General features: G+C 41.0%; 1 protein-coding gene and 1 pseudogene across 1 annotated transcript; both read right to left on the bottom strand.

The window, feature by feature from the left end:
• Positions 1–3,069: 3,069 nt before the first annotated feature.
• LOC123072661 (uncharacterized) lies at positions 3,070–7,883 on the bottom strand. Its single transcript, XM_044496257.1, has 8 exons — positions 7,625–7,883; positions 7,223–7,345; positions 6,807–6,851; positions 5,715–6,587; positions 4,485–5,390; positions 4,209–4,402; positions 3,592–4,124; positions 3,070–3,188 (listed from the first exon to the last, which is right to left on the bottom strand). Exons 2-7 carry the CDS (start codon positions 7,335–7,337, stop codon positions 3,597–3,599), a joined length of 2,661 nt encoding a protein of 886 aa, XP_044352192.1. The 5' UTR covers positions 7,338–7,345; positions 7,625–7,883; the 3' UTR covers positions 3,070–3,188; positions 3,592–3,596.
• Positions 7,884–13,818: 5,935 nt separating this feature from the next.
• Positions 13,819–18,023, bottom strand: part of LOC123068015 (aminopeptidase M1-C-like) — a 30,737-nt pseudogene continuing 26,532 nt past the window's right edge.

The raw sequence follows: 18,023 nt of genomic DNA on the forward strand, positions 1-18,023 counted from the left end.
GATGGCGGGTTGGGTGGTGTCTGTGTGCTGGATGGCAGGTTGGGTGGTGTATGGGTGTTGAATGGCGGGTTGGGTGGTCCCTGGGTGTTGGATGGCTGGTTGGGTGGTGCTGCCGTGACAGTAGGTGCGGTAGGTGGGGCTGCCATGACAGGAGTGTAGAGGTGGAATGGACGTGGAGAAGAGGTGGTGGCGGAGGTAGGGATGATTGATGGTGTGTCGGTCCGTTGAGCAAAAGGAAAAATATGTCTGGCGAATGTAACATTGCGAGACACGTGCACCTGTCCACTATGTAAATCAAGACAGCGGTAACCTTTGTGTTCGGTGGAAAAACCAAGGACATATGGGATAAATCATGGAGAAAGCTTGTTTTCAGACGTGGCATAGGCATTTGGCTCCACTAATTGAGTGTTGCTTCCACTGCTTTACACGATTGATTGATTGTTGGTGTCACATTAATGCCCATTATTTTAATTATCTTGCTCTAAATATGATCTCTTCCCCCCCTCCCCCCACACGCACAGTATATTTGACGATCTTGATGACTTGTTCTTCTGTTTTTGGTTAGCCAATATAGCCATCCGGTCACCTCCTAGTGGAGAGGCAGCTCCAAGAGCGCAGGAAGACTCACAGCCATGGCAACGCAATAGATGAAGGAAAGGAGATAATCAGCTCCATATGGGGATAATATTAGAATGTGTGTGTTTCTATGTGAAAGCTTATTACGGATATAGGAAAAGAAAAACTCACGGTGCATCATTAGTAAAAAGCACTGATCGTGTTATCTCAAAATGTATCACCAGGTTGTAACCACATGTCTTACAACGGGCGTATTCGGCAAAAATAGATGAAACGGACGGCGGTTTCGTTTTACCTCCGGAACGACGACATGGTCCGGCCGACGTAGACTTGCCCTAACTAGCAAACATATGTGGCAATCGAGCTAGCAAAAAGTATAACAAAAAAAAGGAAAAGGTAATACCGCAGAAAAATTGTTTGAGGTTCTATGAATTGAAGAAAACATACCCCGGCCAGGCGTACACACAGTGCCGGGACGCATGCAATTTGGGTTGTAGATAACTACCCAACACGAATCCATCTATCGAATGACCTAAAGAAGCACACAAAATTCATTACCGAGGACAGTGTAAACCTAGCCTAGATGGATACGTTGTTCTGCACGACGCATAAAGTAACAAAAAATAGCGAGAAAGCAACTCATCGTTCTTCGAAGTGATGATCTGTAGAAATTTACATGAATAATTATACCAATAGTGAATTTACAATGAAGTACAAATTTTGTAAGCAGCACACATGTGTGGCCATGATTGCGACAACGAAATGATGATTGCATACATTCAGGTTAAGCATCGTCACCCGAAGGCATAATAATGTAGAACAAAATACCGTGCAATAAAATTAAGGGGACTTAGAACATGAGCTCCACTATCAAACTATGAGAAGCTATTAGTAAGCATGTAACTACAGACAATAGTAACTTATTACCTAAGTGGTGGCAGCAAGATTTTTCCGTTTCTACAACATAAATTCTAAGTTGGATAGTAATTAAGTGTGTCTATCTCCACGAAGAAACTATCCTACCAAAATAAAGCCCATGATGACTTCTTGCAAAATAAACGCTAGCACATGGCAGGTGTGTCTCATAATACAAACACTCACTCATCTGTAAACATATTCAAGGAAGGCAGCAAAAACAATCATAATGCCAACTGGATGATATAGTAAAGAAGCTACAGAGCAGAGGAAGTTTGGTAATGGAGGGATCAGGATTCAGGAAGAACCTTCTAGGCGCTGTAGCGAGACTTTTTTACAAGAACCTGATCCATAAATCCTGTTAATATTAAGAGATAAAAATATAAACATTGTGTGCAAATATTCCATTTTAGTAGGAAGCAAAGTGGCTTCAACTATCCTATTTTTAAAGACATCTGAGTAAAGAATTGGCCGAGAAGTTGTCAATAATAACATATCCAACACTGAAGTTTTCACTCGGCCCATCAAGCTACAGCTGTCCGTCATAGTCAAATGGGAGGGCGTACATCACATGCATACATGCATGGATACAGTCATAGCCACCGGGATATGCTCGACTGACCTTTCCGCGTTAAGAATATAGCAAAGATTTCCCTACAACCGGATCACGGTCACTGAGACCCTACTTCATCATGTTGATTGTAAGACAACGAAATAAAATTTTATACATCTTAATATGGCCCAATTGAAATATGGTTATATGGAGAATAGAGCATCATGCTTAAGTTGAAGTTTGTTTACTACTTGAAATTTCATAATATTATATATACTAGCAACTAATATTGCGAAAATTCGAATCTGAGCCCAGTCTCAGCTGCACTCAATATCACATCCGTCCACACGCATTGGGATGTGCCCTGTCAGTTGTATTCGCAGATGTATTCAGAAGGTATCGATATAAACGTAATGTGGGCCTCAGTCGCATTAAAAGTGGTAGGAGCCATCTCCTCTCGGCCGGAACAGGCCCTGGCGCACGTCCCAGTCATTTTTGTGTGCCACCCCGGCCGTCGGGCTTACACGGAAATGCTGATCCTGCCGCATAATGGCGAATACTGCGTTTTGATTTTCGGTTTGCCATTTTTTTCGGCCCTGAACGAAATGGCCGAATTTCGGTCATTTCAAAAATTTCGGCAAAATCTCGGACGAAATTACGAAATCAAATTTTGAATTTTCAGACAAAAAATGGCCGAAATTTGGCCGAAATTCGGCCGAAATTTGACCAAACATTCACATAAATTTGAAAAAGCAAAGCAAAAGCATAGCAGCCCAACAGCCATCAGGAGTAATCATATAATGTTTAGCAAATTAGCTCTAGGGATTAAAATAAGAGCGTCAGTCCAATATAAACTTACAGTCCACAACCATCACATTAGTTCTAAACTTACAGTCCACAACCATCACATCATAGTTCAAAGTTTAAATACTTCAGTACAACCAACTCTAGGAATTTAAAGGACTTCACGTAGAAACATCTCCAAAAGACAGCCATCAAAGCATCACACCGAATAGCAAAAGGCAACCATCAAAGCATCACAACGAACAACAACTCCAAAAGAAATCATCACTAGCTCCAGCTTCCATGCTCCAAGCCTCCAACTAGCATCATTCTCCAAGCTCCAGCTAGCTCCAAGCTCCAGCTAGGTACCATTTAAAAGACAAATACAAGTGATAAGTAGCATTTAGAACAACACTACATGATAAGTAGCAACTAGAATAGCACTAAGAGACAAGTAGCAATTAGAACAGTACTAGTAGGTGAGTGGTAGCAATTGGAACAGCACTAGTAGGTGATAAGTAGCAATTACAACAGCCATACAAGAAGATAAGTAGAAATTACAACAATACTACATGATAATTGACAAGTAGCAATTAGAACAAGCGCACTGATCATTACACGGTGAGCATACACATTAGAGCACCAGAATAAGAAAGCAATGTACATCAAGCTATTTAAAGATCAACCGCTTCAAACATATGCATCAAGCTAGATTTTTCAAAGTAATCATCATGAAGAAGAAACACCGAAAAGAAGAGACTTACCAAATCTACGAGTAGAGGCTGTTGATTTCCTTGGTCTTCTTCCTAACTAGTCGTCCAGATCTACGAGTCTCCAAATTGCCAATGCTTGCTTGTGTCTCCTTTTCAACTTGTACTTGTGTCTCTTCTTCCACTTGCATTTGTGTTTCTTGCTGATCTTGTTGATCATCCTCATCATCCTCACTCACCCCATCATCATCCTCACTCTCATTATCAACATATTCATTCTCGTTGTCGTCATCCTCACTGTCAGTTTCGACATACTCATTCTCCTCATCATGATTCCTCTTTCTTTTCTTCTTATTAGCCTTTGTACCAACATAAGAATCCTTCCTGCTTGAGTTGAGGCGCCTTATTTTCTCAAAAACAGCACTGGCCGCATCGGCTCCATCCAAAATTGGATCCTCTTCATCCTCATTCAGCCACTCCATTATTGGATTTGTCTCATCGAACATTGTTGTATCTATCAGCAATGCACTTGGATCAACCTCTTTATCTATATCTCTCTCTTTCTCTTGATCTTCTTCAGCACGTATCTTCAAGGTTTGGATAGTAAACCAAGTAAATTATATGACACAAGGACAATACAAGGTACAAAGTAAATTTGAGTTGGTTTATACCTTTAGGTTGTAGCGGACAGAAACTAGCTTGTGGAGCTTGTCATATAAAAGGCGATTTCTTTGCTTTGTGTGCACCAAAGCAAAGGCGCTCCAGTTCCTCTCACACCCACTAGATGAGACACATTGTGAGCAAATTCTCATTGCACACTTCTGCAATGCAGGAACATCCCCTCCAAATTGAAACCACCATTGGGCTGCAAGATATCACCAATGAAATTTTCAGAATTACAAAACAAAAGGAAATGGAAATTCTAAAACCAAAAGACCACGACTTACTTGGCTCCATTCTCGCCGCAGCTTCTTGTGCTAATCTGGTCCCAAACCTTCCTTGGCACTCCCTAAACTTACTAACTTCATCAATGGCTGAAAGAGCACTCTTTGGATCTAATATCTTCGCTATCGCATCTGTTAGTGCAGTAGCATAATTTGTATGGTTGCAAAGGTTGAGGCTGTAATGTATATATGGATCAAGGACGGCAGCTGCAACCATAAACGTATCTTCTTCCATTGCATCTATCCTCTTGCCCACCTTGCGCATGAAACTAAGGTACAACCTTGATGTAGGGCCTAGATGTGCTTCCATCCGTTGTATAGCGAGCATCATACTTTTTTTGAAGCCAGAAAGAGTGCATTGTTTCTGCGTATCAGCATACCTCATGGCCTTATAAAGTGGCCTTAACGAACCTAGTACCCACTCTAGTGCATTCCACCAAACATTACTAGACAAACATTCTTCAGAAAACACGTATCCAGGCTCATATCTCCACTGACACTCTTTCCAATCCTGAGAAACCATCCACTCCCTAAATTTATCTTTCTTCAAATGGTAACTCTCAAGGAACATGAAGACAGTCCCAAACCGGGTGGCATTTGGTCTAATTAGTTCACCACCTATGTTCTTCTTCATGTTATCATGTAGATTATTGTGCTTATGCAAGAACCTACAGATTGTCTTGGCACTCTTGACTATCACATCAACCTCAGGAAATTTGGCTATATCTTTTAACATAAGATTGACGGTGTGAGCAGCACACGGTTGCCAAACAATATGAGAGTACTTTGGTTCTTCTATAAGGGTTTTGCAAGCTTTCTTATAATTGGACCCATTATCTGTTACTATTTGAACTATATGTTCATGGCCTATCTCTTCTACAACCTTCTCAATCTCTCTATAGATAAAGTCTGCAAAATTATGTAAGATGCATATACCTAATTAGAACCAAGCAGGTATTTTAAGAACATAAAACAATTCTAGGACAGATCCAAGTATTCAAGAAGCATGTATTGTAAGAACATATGTAGAATGCATATATACCTACTTAGAACAAAGCATTAGGAACATAAAACAATTCTAGGACAGATCCAACTATTCAAGAAAAGTATTGCAAAAACATATGTATATACCTAACTAGAACAAAGCAAATATTTTCATGAACATAAGACAATTCTAGGACAACTCTAAGTATTCAAGAAGAATGTAAAACGCGAAGAAGAGGAGGAAGTAACCTGAATTCTGAGTCTGACCGGATGCATCAATAGTATTGAGGAAGAACATTCGTGTATTGCAATACACCATGAAGTTTATGAGACTCATTCCTGTTGGACCAGTCCAAGAGTCACACATAAGGGTCACACCGAAGTTTTTCCAATCTTGTTTGAATTTCTGAAGAAACGAAGTTGCTTCATCATAGTTTGCATCCAAATATTTTCCATCAATCTCCTTCGCGGTTGGTATAGGAGTAGGCCCTAATTGTTGAGTGATCTTCAAAGCAGCTCGGAAGTATGGACAGTCAGCTTTACGTCCAGCAATATCATTGGCATGAAAAAACTTGGACCAAGCTAGGCCAAGTGCATCTCTCGAATTAGGATCCAAAGCACTACTGATCTTGGGCTGCATAGATACTTTGTTGCTGCATAATTGCTTGTCAAAATATGCGGTGATACTCCTTTTGCCAACAGCAACTCGCACGTCACCCACACTCCCCTTGCCAATCCTCCTATCAACTCTGCGGGAGACATTCGGGTCACGCAATGCCTCTCTAATATTCATCTGAATTTCTTCTTCATCATCATCTATTATGTTAATCACCCCTCCTTGTTGATACAGCCCTTCCATAATATTTCTTTCAATTCTCAGCCTGCTATTTTGTTTCTCTCTTTTCTTCCTCTTCGATTCATCCCGGCACTCCCTCATTGCATCTCTCACATTTCTTGGCACATTTGGGCAGCTCCTCACGTTACCTACAATCCAACCAAGGTGCTCCTTGGCACGGGTTGCACCTCCACCTTTGTGCTTTAGGCCACAGTACATACAATGAAAACCCCCAGAATACGGCCATGTATGGTTCCAAGGATCATATAAGTTATTATATTTAATTCCTGCATTGCAAAGTTACAAACAACATCACTTTAATTGAACCTAACAATATTCCATTTGCATCGTGTGAACAAGCAAAGCATAGTAATCTGGCAGCATACCAAGCAAATACTCTAGAAATGTGCACCAATAAGATCAAGATATATGCCTTACTATATAGAAATATGAAAGAGAGATCCAAATACTCTAAACTTTCCAAGAGCTTTGGGAACCACTTGCACCTGCATCATGGTTGCCGCTGCCACTCCTATTTGCAGTTCCATCACCTGAAAATCAAGTGACAAAAGGACATCGGTCAGTTATGAAGAGTAGGTAACTAAGGAAGCAACCGTCGCTTACTAGGGTGTCCTCATATTAATAATAAACAAAAACAGTACAGCCCAATGCTCTAGTTCAGATACTAAGGAATAAGTAATTTATATACAACTCGATGCTCTAGTTTGACAAACAGACAAGTCACAAACTGTAATCTATTCTTGAGAAAGATACAATGATGCTTAGTTCTAGAACCACCACTTAATGGTACCACTGACCATTGAAATTAATCATCAGTCAACATCTACTTTTCTGTTGAAACTAATCTGTTCTGGAGAAAAAACTTTAACGTTGCACACAAGCATCATTTCAACATCTGTACCTTCCCAGTCAAGCGGACGCCCTCCATGCTGCTGCCGCTGCCCCGTGCTACTGCCTCCGTTGAACTGGTCGGATCGTGCTCCATCAGCTCCGTTGCCGCAGCCGCCGAGCACCATGCTGCAGTCTTGGAGAAGCAAAGGACAGGAAACAATCTTAGGCCCCCATGTAAAACTTTGAGAGGTTTCTCCGAAAGTAAAATACATAGGGATGAACAGTACATAGGGATGCAGTGCTATTCTGTTGAAATGAACAGTACGGACAGCCATCACTTGCAAACATTCAGAAGATCAACTATAGCAGCACTCAAACATTGCAAGTTCAGAAGCTAGAGCATATGCAATAGCGACCCAAAACAAATCATGGAAGAAAGTTCTGCCAAGAGGGGGAGGAAGATGGGGATTACCTAGGGAGCCATGCTGCCTACGAGCTTCAGATCTGGTGAGGACTCGTGAGGTCGAGAGGAGTGGACGAGGGCGAGGAGAAGTGGTGGAAGTGAGCGGCTTGGCCGGAGAAGTGGACGAGGGCGAGGAGAAGTGAGCGGCTTGGCCGGAGAAGTGGACGAGGGCGAGGAGATGGGGTGGAAGCGCTCGCTGTCCTGTGCGCAGCGGCGGCGCCGCACACGGGAGGAGGGACAAGCAACGAGCGATTCTAGGGTTGGCCGATTGGGGTTTCATGCTTTTGTCTTAGTTGGAAGGCTCTGGAAGCTGGGCCGGGCAAAAAAAATTCAAACTGGGCCAAATTATTCGGCCGATAGGCCCATATATCGGGCCCTAGCGAAACGGCCAAAATTCGGCCGAAATTCGTTTTTTTCGGCCGAAAATCAAAACGTAGGGCGAATAGCGTCTTCTATCTGAGTTGTTTGGATGCTGGGCATATTACGAAGCATGCGATTGCAAACGGCGTCCAAAATGTGGCACTGGATGCAGGAAGTGAGTTCAACATTTTCACATGAGTTTGCCTGTGGGCTTCTGAACTTACAATTCGAAATTTATAAATCTCATACTGCTGCTGAAGCAAGTGTCACGTGAGTACAACAACTCTCCTGCAGCAGGAGAATTTTCAATGCGAAAATGTTTCCTTGAGTAAACTCTACTGTTAGATTTTTATGTAGTACAACAACTCTCATACTGTAAGATTTTGCTGTAGTACAACTCTCATAACTGATTAAGGAATTTATAGCTCATCAGATAGGGTGCCAGACATGGGTTCAGGCCTAAATTTGTGATTTCATGAAGTGCTGACTGCTTTGTCTAAATAAGCAAGTACATGAATACAGGGAGAAGCAAACAAAGGTGGCGATGTGGCTGAAGAGTTTAGGCTATCACAAGCCAACATTCGTATAGAGTACACTGAAGGATGAATGTAAAACAGTGATTGTTCCTTGCATGGATCTAAGAAACAAGGTACAAAGTGAGCGAAAAGCCATATACTAGGCTCAAATGATTCATAAAACATCTTCAAAATGATGGTCAGTGGAGATCGTAGTAATACCTAAGATAGTACATTAGGTAAGGCGCACAGGAGGAAGTCTGCTTCAACGACGGCTCTCCGCAGAAGGGGGTTTTCCGAAGCAAGAGTGACTAGGTGCTAGGACTGCCCACAATGCCTCGTGCGCCAGCATGGAGGTGTTTCCTTGTAACTTCAGACACTCGTGGAGGGTTTGTCTCTTAAGCTTGTTCATATTGTGCTGTGTATGAAAATTATTTGCAGATTATATAGGGATAATAAAGCTACAGCTAAGTTGGTGAACACATCTTCACAAAATGAAATTGATAGGATGTTCACCTTCGTCAGGGGAAGCTTTAGTTTTATGCCGTCGTAATGCCGTGCAATGTGCAAGATTTATCCTCCCTGCAGTATGTATCACAAAAAGTGTTTAATTTCGTTTGGAAGTGCACTTCAGATAGTTTTACGTGATTATTGAGAAGATAACAGATACTAACTTCTCAAAAGAGTCGGCAGTAACAACAGGGTAGTGCGTAGTTCACTGGCCGTCATGAGCTGGCCGTCTGGCGTAGTACTCGGCTACTACTCATTGAGGTAATGGAAGAGAGCATGGTGAAGCTTCCAAGATAAAAGTTCATACTTGTCATTGGTTTGCATACTTGGGCCATCACGTCTGGTGAGTGGGTCAAGTACGTGCAACTTCTTCGACATCATGTCCCACGTTAGCGGCAGCCATCCTTCCTCCAGAGGAACAGGGGGATGAACTGTATATATTGCGCAATATTTTGGAAATTATAATTACTGTTCCATGCATGAATGTGTAGCAGGACAGAATTAACCAAGGTTGGATGTAATTATCATCTGCGAAGAAGTACACATCAGTCAACGACAGTACTACCTATATTATCACGTTCCAATGGTGGATCACTCAGACACTTACCACAAAGCACGGATCGAAAACCCCTCTCCATCTATCGAGCCACCTGCGGTACATCTTCATTTCTTCACGCTTATCATGCGATGGATGCACCTCTAGCCAGTCATCAATAACTCACCACCATGTCCTAGTTCATCCTTCAGGTCTTGATTGGACATCACCACAGCAAACGGATTGAAGTACCTAAACCATTTCCTAGCAAAAAAAGAAAACACATCTCGTCAGTACAGCTATCAAAAACTTCAATGCACTTAGTCTCACACCAGTTACAAGACTTACTTCCACAGTTCCATCAGAACAGCCCAGCATGTTGTCACAGAACCGAAGAACATCCTGAAGGGATAGCTGGTCATGGTTTAGTCCGGTAGAATGACAAAACTTCTTGCCCCACTCACTCTTCACTGCCGGATCACCTGGCGGATTCCCAGCACCACTCACACTAGCCTGCTCCGTTCCTTTGGAAATGACCTGTATGGAATTCTGCACTTCTCCAGGTACTTAGCAATCCCAGGCTGGCCACACTACCCTATGGCGAGACCACGATCCCTAACCATGTCCCTTGCCAGTGATGTTGAACATTCACCTTGTGCAGCCACAGTACCACCGCGAGCCCCTGTTCCACCATCAGCAGTACTTGCATTTACCATCATGTCAGTATACCGACAACTGACTGCCGATGGCATAATACATCATTAGTCTGCGATGGTTTCTCAGCTGGACAGTATGGCACTACATCTGTATACCTAGCACAATATTTCCACCTCATACTTAGACGAACTACTTGACGGCTTGCTGCCGCCTGAGCTTCATGATTGCCTGTTCGCCCTCCTGGCAACAATACCTTATTGTTTGGGGTCTCATCTTCTGAACTTTCTCCATCCACTATAGTGCCGATCATGAGCATACCTGCATATTCAGTAAACAACAGATTATCATTCCAGACCTACTGCCGCTTTAACACTCCAAGTTCATCTAAAGTACCTGACTTGCCGCCCCCGCCATATGCGCGTATGTAATCTGTCCATTGATGCCACATCCAGAAATTGGTCGTCCAGCTCTGTAGTCAACAAATTTAAAGTATACAACCCACGCAACTCAGTCACGCATTCAGAACTATCATACAAGTAAATAGCAGAGGAGCAAGCAGTACTCATTGAACCGCCACAAAGTATTTCTTGCATGGACTTGGTCCTCTCCGCGTTTAATCTTCTCTTACCATACCATATCCCAAAGCCAACCTCCCACAAGTACAAGCTGTAGAAGTTGTATGCCTCACCAAGGGAGTCAAAACTCAATCCAAATTCTAGTTTGATCACACACTTCATAGAATCCTTGGCGAAATTTGGGAATATATTATTCCAGTGCACTCATTCGTGAGGCGCACGGAGTTCTGTCTGTGGTGCACTGCCCATCCGCAACCTGAAAAGATCACGGATCGATTTGAGTTTCCAAATCCAGTGAACATTCTAGTACCACACAACATCTATTTGCAGAGTTAAAATCATAGAGACCACACAGTCTGACAGCCCTCGACGTTAATAATTGCATCAATTATTCAGCTGAGCATATGCCTCCCAAGTTAAACTGAAGAAACAAAGCATTTGCTGCTTCCAACTGACGAGCAGGGTAAACTGAAAAATCAAAGAGGACATCACCTTTTCGTTCACCCCAGTGCTTCGGGGTTCTCCATCCCAGTGGATTGTGCAGAAGGAGTCGGCAAAGCATTCTTTTTCCCCGGAGTTCCCCTCCCGGCCTTACGGGGCTGCGGCCACCTTCATGCTGCGCGCAGCCTGACCCGACATTGGAATCATTAGGCATAGCCGGATGGGCATCACGGGGCGGCAGCAGCACAAAGGAGACCGGATCTGGATGTTCCAGACTGTTCGCAAACTGGTAGGAAACCTGCGAGTCGCAGCATAGTCACCGGCGATGGCGGTGGCCAGTCACCAAAATCGTGGACCAAATATCCAGCTCCCAAGGCAAACAAGCAATCAAAAGACGAACACCGGGAAAGGGAAACTCACCGATCTATGGGATCTGTTGCGAACTGCAACCCGTCGGCTTCCATTGATGCGGCGCCAGAGGAAGCACAAGCCGCCGCAAAAATCTGGTTTCTGATGCGCCGCCACAGATCACCTCTTCACCCGAGCTCAACGCGGCTCCATCGCTGATCAGCAGCTTTACGGACCTTGAAAGTAGTTTGCCGGTGCAAAACCATTGCCGTTGAAAGAATCAGACCGGAGCAACATGTCCCCGGACATGCCATCGAACTCTAGATCTGACATCCCCACACGATAACAACGTCGAAGGAGGAAACCAGAACAGTCAGCCACCAACCACAAACCCAGCACGGGATGCATCATCTTCCAGCTGTCACTTGCGCAGACAACCGTCTGCGCGTACTCCTGAATGACAAAACCTCCCTGCTCCACCATGACGTCGGAGACAACGCCACAACAACGGGGACAGAGCAGAAGGAGAGACACACCTGATGGAGTCGTCGCCGCCGCCTCGCCGACATCATCCATGAACCCTAACACAGCTGATCTGAAGGATCGGCAATCACACGATGCCATCAACTCCGAGACGCCGCCATGAACGGCACCGCCGGTGTAGGAGTGAAGTTGAGGCAGATTTATTCGTCCGGGCGCCGCTCCTACCACCCCAACGGCGCACCATGACCTACAAATACAAAACCTAACTACAGAGCGGAGGAACGGGTTCCCCCCTCCCTCCTGCCGTCGGAGCAGCCGGAGGGAGAGGGGTCCAACCGCCTGGCCGGCTGATATTGGAGGAAGAAAATCGCCTCCCTAGTCGCCTGGCGTGGTGGCGGCTAGGGTAGGAAAGACTGGGAATTTCTTTTCTAATAACCGAAGGAAAGTTCAGCTCAGAGCTAGAATATTGAGAAATTTACTGTTCCTAAATTAATGACATGTAAATCAAAAATTAGGTTCCTTCGAAATAATCTTCCAACTGATGTGCTTTGAAACTGAAGCTAGCAGAAGAGAAATTCCCAAATCTAGCATTTAGCACAAGCGAGTTCACTTTTAGTACTACTTACCCAAGTTTTTTGTATAAAATCATACATAGAGGTCCTTTTTTTAATCTCTCACATGAATTTGGTCCATTTTCTGAAAACGGTTTGCTTTCTATATATGCCTAGCATTGCAATTTATATACTACTAAGAAAAAGGTCTAGATGCTATGATGTATGCAAAAAAAGAAAGAGGATTGCAAATTAAAGCACGCACAATTTGATGCACTTGAAACATAAATATAATTTAAAGATGCAATAAATTCTGAAGTAAAAGTAGATGAAAATTGTGGTGGCTAAATTTGTTAAAACCGACGAATTAATAACAAATGTATAGTCCCCTATACGTAATAACAAGAATACACTCCAACCATGAAAAATATATTGCTGGAACAAAATCACTATGAAAACCAAGACACAACTATGAACCATTATGAAATAACGACGATGAACTCAAAACTATGGCAACTTATAAATATACTATAGACTAGCCCATGTAAATGAATAGTTTCTAGTCAATATTAAGATTATGGAGGAGAGATGGACGAGTGGAACATGTGAATCCAAAACAGACACGCAAGGAACAATTCATAAACTGGGGTTTAGGTTTCTACCACTCTCGCAACCCATCATCTACAAATTAATTCCACGATGCCTTCCCATAGGCAGAAAGATGGTAAAGTTTCATGGAGTTGACGTTCAGAAAACACCACGAAAGGAAGAACAACACATCATAATATCAAAACATTGAAGGGTGATCAACTTCACAGATTACTAGTAACAAAACTTCTCTCATGTCCTCCAGAACAAATTGAACTACTCACAACTCATCATATTGACCATGACCGGTGTGTACATACGGACGAGAACCATATGTAACGGACGAAATTCAGGAAGCAAGAAACGCCCTACCATACTTCACATGATTTGTTAATCTTTGGGTCGATAAACTTCTATTTTGATTAATATGAAAAATATTTCACCCCGGGCATTCTCTTTTTTGAAATTGTAGTTTGTCTCCATGCCTTTTGAACATTGTACCAACCAAAAGAGACATCTTATGTGCATAATAAGGAACTAGAGCATTTTATTGCGAACCATAATAGTACAACAAGGAAGCAACTTCTAGGTTCACTTGACAATGCATCATAAAAATCATAACGCAACCATAATACCCACGTTAGGTCTTGTGAAGTAGTTCATGCACGGTCTGTTCAAGCATGGGCTCACTCTGGATACCCTCTATCCATCTCATGTTGGTATGTACCATACGGAGTTTATTTTGTAGCACATCTTGCAGATTTGGCTCTGGGTGGTTTGTGAAGAACTTGATGATCTCTTCTACCTTATCATTGGAGGTGAACTAACACAAAAAAGATAGTGCACATTAGAAACAGTCTAATGGTAACATCGGCTAAAAATTGATTAATTGGAAGTATATAAATTGCCAAATCACGACATAGGAAGTTCTTGTGAATGTACCAATGGAACAATGTTGTCGATAATACTCGACCAAAGCTCTTTCTTAGGAACAACCCTCAAGATATGGTCCCAATTTTCCTATGAATGGAAGTAAAGACACAACTTTGATGATATGAGGAAGATGTTTGAATAAAGCTGACAACCTACTAATATGAACATGAAGTATTTGCCATATATCGGGTAAATAGATGATATAGGGAAATAAAGAAATCTTCAAAATTAGGTGTCAAGTGAGCAATTTCACACGTTGCTTCCAACTAGGGGACATAAAAAGACTTTTGAAAGGAAATTTGGAATGTGTTTAGTAATATCTTTCTTGTAGTGCACCTCCTGGGTGCCATTGTTTTAGTCTTATCAAGTGATGATTCAATTATCTACATGGTAATAAGTCAATTATTTTTCATAAATGATGGCCCTTACCAATTCTCTTGTACAACGACATAAATAAACCAGTGGCCACACATAGTAATTTGAACACATTGTCATATTCGCAAAAAAACTTGTGATGTTGTGAGGCACTTAGATAGGATTGTACTTCTAAATGTTTCGCATCCAATGATATACTAGGTAGACACAATGAACCAATTTAAACTATGCATTTTCAAGGTGTGAGTTAAGTAGTTGTATGCCTTGAGTTTTGTTTGAAAATTTGTACATTCATTAGGACATAATCCAATTTATCTTGATTTATTTATGGCTTAATATAAACTCCCACAACTTCTAAATTCATAAATGGAGTACTACAAATGATCCCAATTATGATAATTACTTTTTATGTTGTGCACTTATTGGTAAGCATTAAAATACCTTATGTGAATTTTTCATTTAGTCAAAATTCCTAAAGAATCAAATTTTCCTAACATGATTAAAATTTCCAACTTTCTAAACTATATGGCCACCATCCTCAATAAAATAGAATGTACCTTTAACCAGGTCCATGCAATTTCACGTGCCTCTACCGTAATACCATTAAGAACATCAACTGCATTTTGATTTGGGACCTACAAGGAGGAGAGACAAGTGACTCCTAAATGTAATTTATATTCCATAATTATTTCAATCATGTAGAATTGCGGAATAAGGAAAAAATATAGGAAACCTCATCAGTGAATATTAAATTCAATGACTCCAGAACAATATCCATATCCGGGCAAGAAGACAATACACCTCAAAACAGTTGGAGGATTATTTCAAGATAACTAACAATCATCATTAAGAAGTTTGTTAATTTAGGTTGGTAAAATAGTTGGACACCTAAGATGCGTAACTTTTCCTCCCCATATCCTATGTCATTGTAGAATTGGCGAAGATCATCATAGCCAGATCTGTCTAAGCTGCTAGTCCTTTTCATCACAGATAGGTAGGCAGCCCGTAGTAGATTGCATGTCATAGAAAGGAAGAATATAGGAGCACCATGTGAAGTAAGGGAAAACTATTAAACCTTTCTAACATGCGGAGAAAGTATAGTAGAGTTGTGATCATGCTTTAATATGTCGAAGCGCTTAACACCTTCATTAATGGTTTTATCATGTCCAAGTTTAACAAGGGAAACTAAGAGAGTTTCTCTAAGACCTACAAGTAGGTCTCCCTCAGCATCCTTGGAGTCCCATCCTAACTTTCTGAAAAATAAGAGTACACAAATGAGCTTATAGGGAAGATATAATAATAATGAAAAGATTGCATATGTGGTAGAGTGTATATTTTCCATGAAATAACAATATTTAAGTAAGCATGCAATGGTTAACGTGAGATTAAAAATGTGAGATGCCATACAAGGTAGGTGACAAAATAATTTTGATGAGAAGTTGTTTGATGTCACCACCCAAGTTAGGTGTGGCATCAAATATTATTTGGGAAACGCTTGTAGTTATATGTAAATCCAAAGTAAAATACATAGATAATTAATATTTAAAGAAGGAATATAATGGAAATAGTTGGACAACTAGAATATACATACATCCAATATGTGTGGGAGAACATTGTAGTCAGCTTCTTCACGACAGGCGTAAGCTATCTGTAGCAACGAAGCTAGTGTGTGTTCATAGAAGATGGAAAGCACAAGTGAGTTGTCCAAAATTCCTGGAAAATTGATGTTATAGTATGCTATCACCCACATATTGCAAGCAAAACATAACAGTGAAAGATGTTGTGCATACCATTTTTTTCCATTGAAGAGAACTTGCTCGCCTCTAAGGCGTATGAAAGTGTAGCTGTAATTTCTTTATCATACTTGACTCGGTAAAACCCCGTTTCATTTATATTAAGTTTAATCCAAATATTTCCATCCTTCTGTCGTTTACAACATAAATCCAACTTATCATTCTTATGTTTCAAAATGAACTTTTATGTTGATGAGGAACATCTTAGTGCTATTGGCACATCCCACAAGCTAGCTCGAGAGGATCCATCTAAGTCAAAATGGGCCTATAATGAAAAGAAATGATAAATGTGAGGAAAACTAACATATTAACAATGATGCAGTGAGTCCCTGGCCTCCTGTGTGATACAGAGGTCATGGATTGTATCCCTCGAGTGGACTTCATTGCCTCGACGCAACAATTATTTTTGCGGACCCACAACGCATGTGACGTCTACTATCTAGATAATGTACCCATGGTCCACTGCTCGCACAAATGCCGAGCTCTAGGCTACACTGCTATTGCCTCATGTAATAAATGTTATAGAGCAATTTTCATAAGTGGGGAAGAAAAATTGTCTTAGCATGCCTAGGTTTGCGCAACATGATTCCCTATCTAAAGATGTTGTCGGTTTTTTGTAGGTTTGGATGTACCAACTTAGGGACTGTAGGATATCCCCAAAAATATGAAGTAGTTCCTTTTTTGAAGGAATTCTACCAAACCAACTCCAAAAAATACTAGGAGTAAGGAACAAAAATAAAGGTATAATCCACTTAGTTCCAATACGATTGAATAGATGCCTATAGGAATTTTAGAGAACAATAATCCAAACTACATCGACCATATGTCAACTAAACAAATAGAGACATCCAAAACAAATCATAGATGTTTGTAAGTATTGTATGGTTTGCAATTCACTTGATGCACAACATAATAAGAACGAAGAATACATTTTAGATCATATTACCTGTTCAAGTTGGATGTGTTCCCCTTCATGTTTTACATTAATAAAAGGATATCCTGGTTCCTTCATCCAAGGAGTCATCAAATCTCTCAACGGTTCACCAGTTTCCTCTTCAATCACCTTCCATAGGTCCTCCGTTTTAGCATTCGAGTAGGCAAATTTCTTTACATACGAAGCCAATGCTTTCTGCAATATTTTCTCAAGTTCAGTATAGAATTGTTAAGTATGAGAAAATTTTGCAGACCCAACGAACATAAAAAAACAAAAGAAAGAGAGCCAACAACACAAAATACATGAAACGCAATCAATTATGCCCACATATAAAGTTATTCATCTTTACTGTACGAGACTAAGGAAATATAAATGGTCTTTGAAACTTTCAGGCGAAAACATGTTGAACTGGAGAATTTAAGGAATTGCTTTGTACACTTTTGAGTAATATTATGAAATGTATTGTATCAACATTCGAGACCTGGAAACGCTTTGCCCCAAGGTAACTTCGTAGCATGCGAAGAACAGAAGCACCTTTAAAATATATGATGTCATAAAAAATGCCATCGATTTCATTGGTATGGTGTATTTCAACCTGGCGTATGGAAGAATAAAAATGAATACATGAAAGGAATTACATATCAAGATTTAAATAAGTATGCAGCCAATTTAATCTATGTTGATGAAATTATTAAGACAACTGATGTCTAACGTAATATATGAAACTAAAGGAGTTTTAGTATTACCTTCCATATTTGACAAAACTAGACATACAAAGGGAAAGCATGATAAAAAAAGTAAACAATAGAT

Source organism: Triticum aestivum, chromosome 3B, assembly GCF_018294505.1.
Source record: "Triticum aestivum cultivar Chinese Spring chromosome 3B, IWGSC CS RefSeq v2.1, whole genome shotgun sequence".
Classification (NCBI taxonomy): domain Eukaryota; kingdom Viridiplantae; phylum Streptophyta; class Magnoliopsida; order Poales; family Poaceae; genus Triticum; species Triticum aestivum.

What these genes read in the sequence shown, in the direction of transcription:
- LOC123072661 (XM_044496257.1), bottom strand. Translation starts at nt 7,337, where the DNA reads ATGGTGCTCGGCGGCTGCGGCAACGGAGCTGATGGAGCACGATCCGAC. An exon ending in CAGCGGCAACCATGATGCAG is followed by an intron (nt 6,588 to 6,806) that starts GTGCAAGTGGTT and finishes TTTGCAATGCAG; the next exon opens with GAATTAAATATAATAACTTA. An exon ending in TGCGGCGAGAATGGAGCCAA is followed by an intron (nt 4,403 to 4,484) that starts GTAAGTCGTGGT and finishes GATATCTTGCAG; the next exon opens with CCCAATGGTGGTTTCAATTT.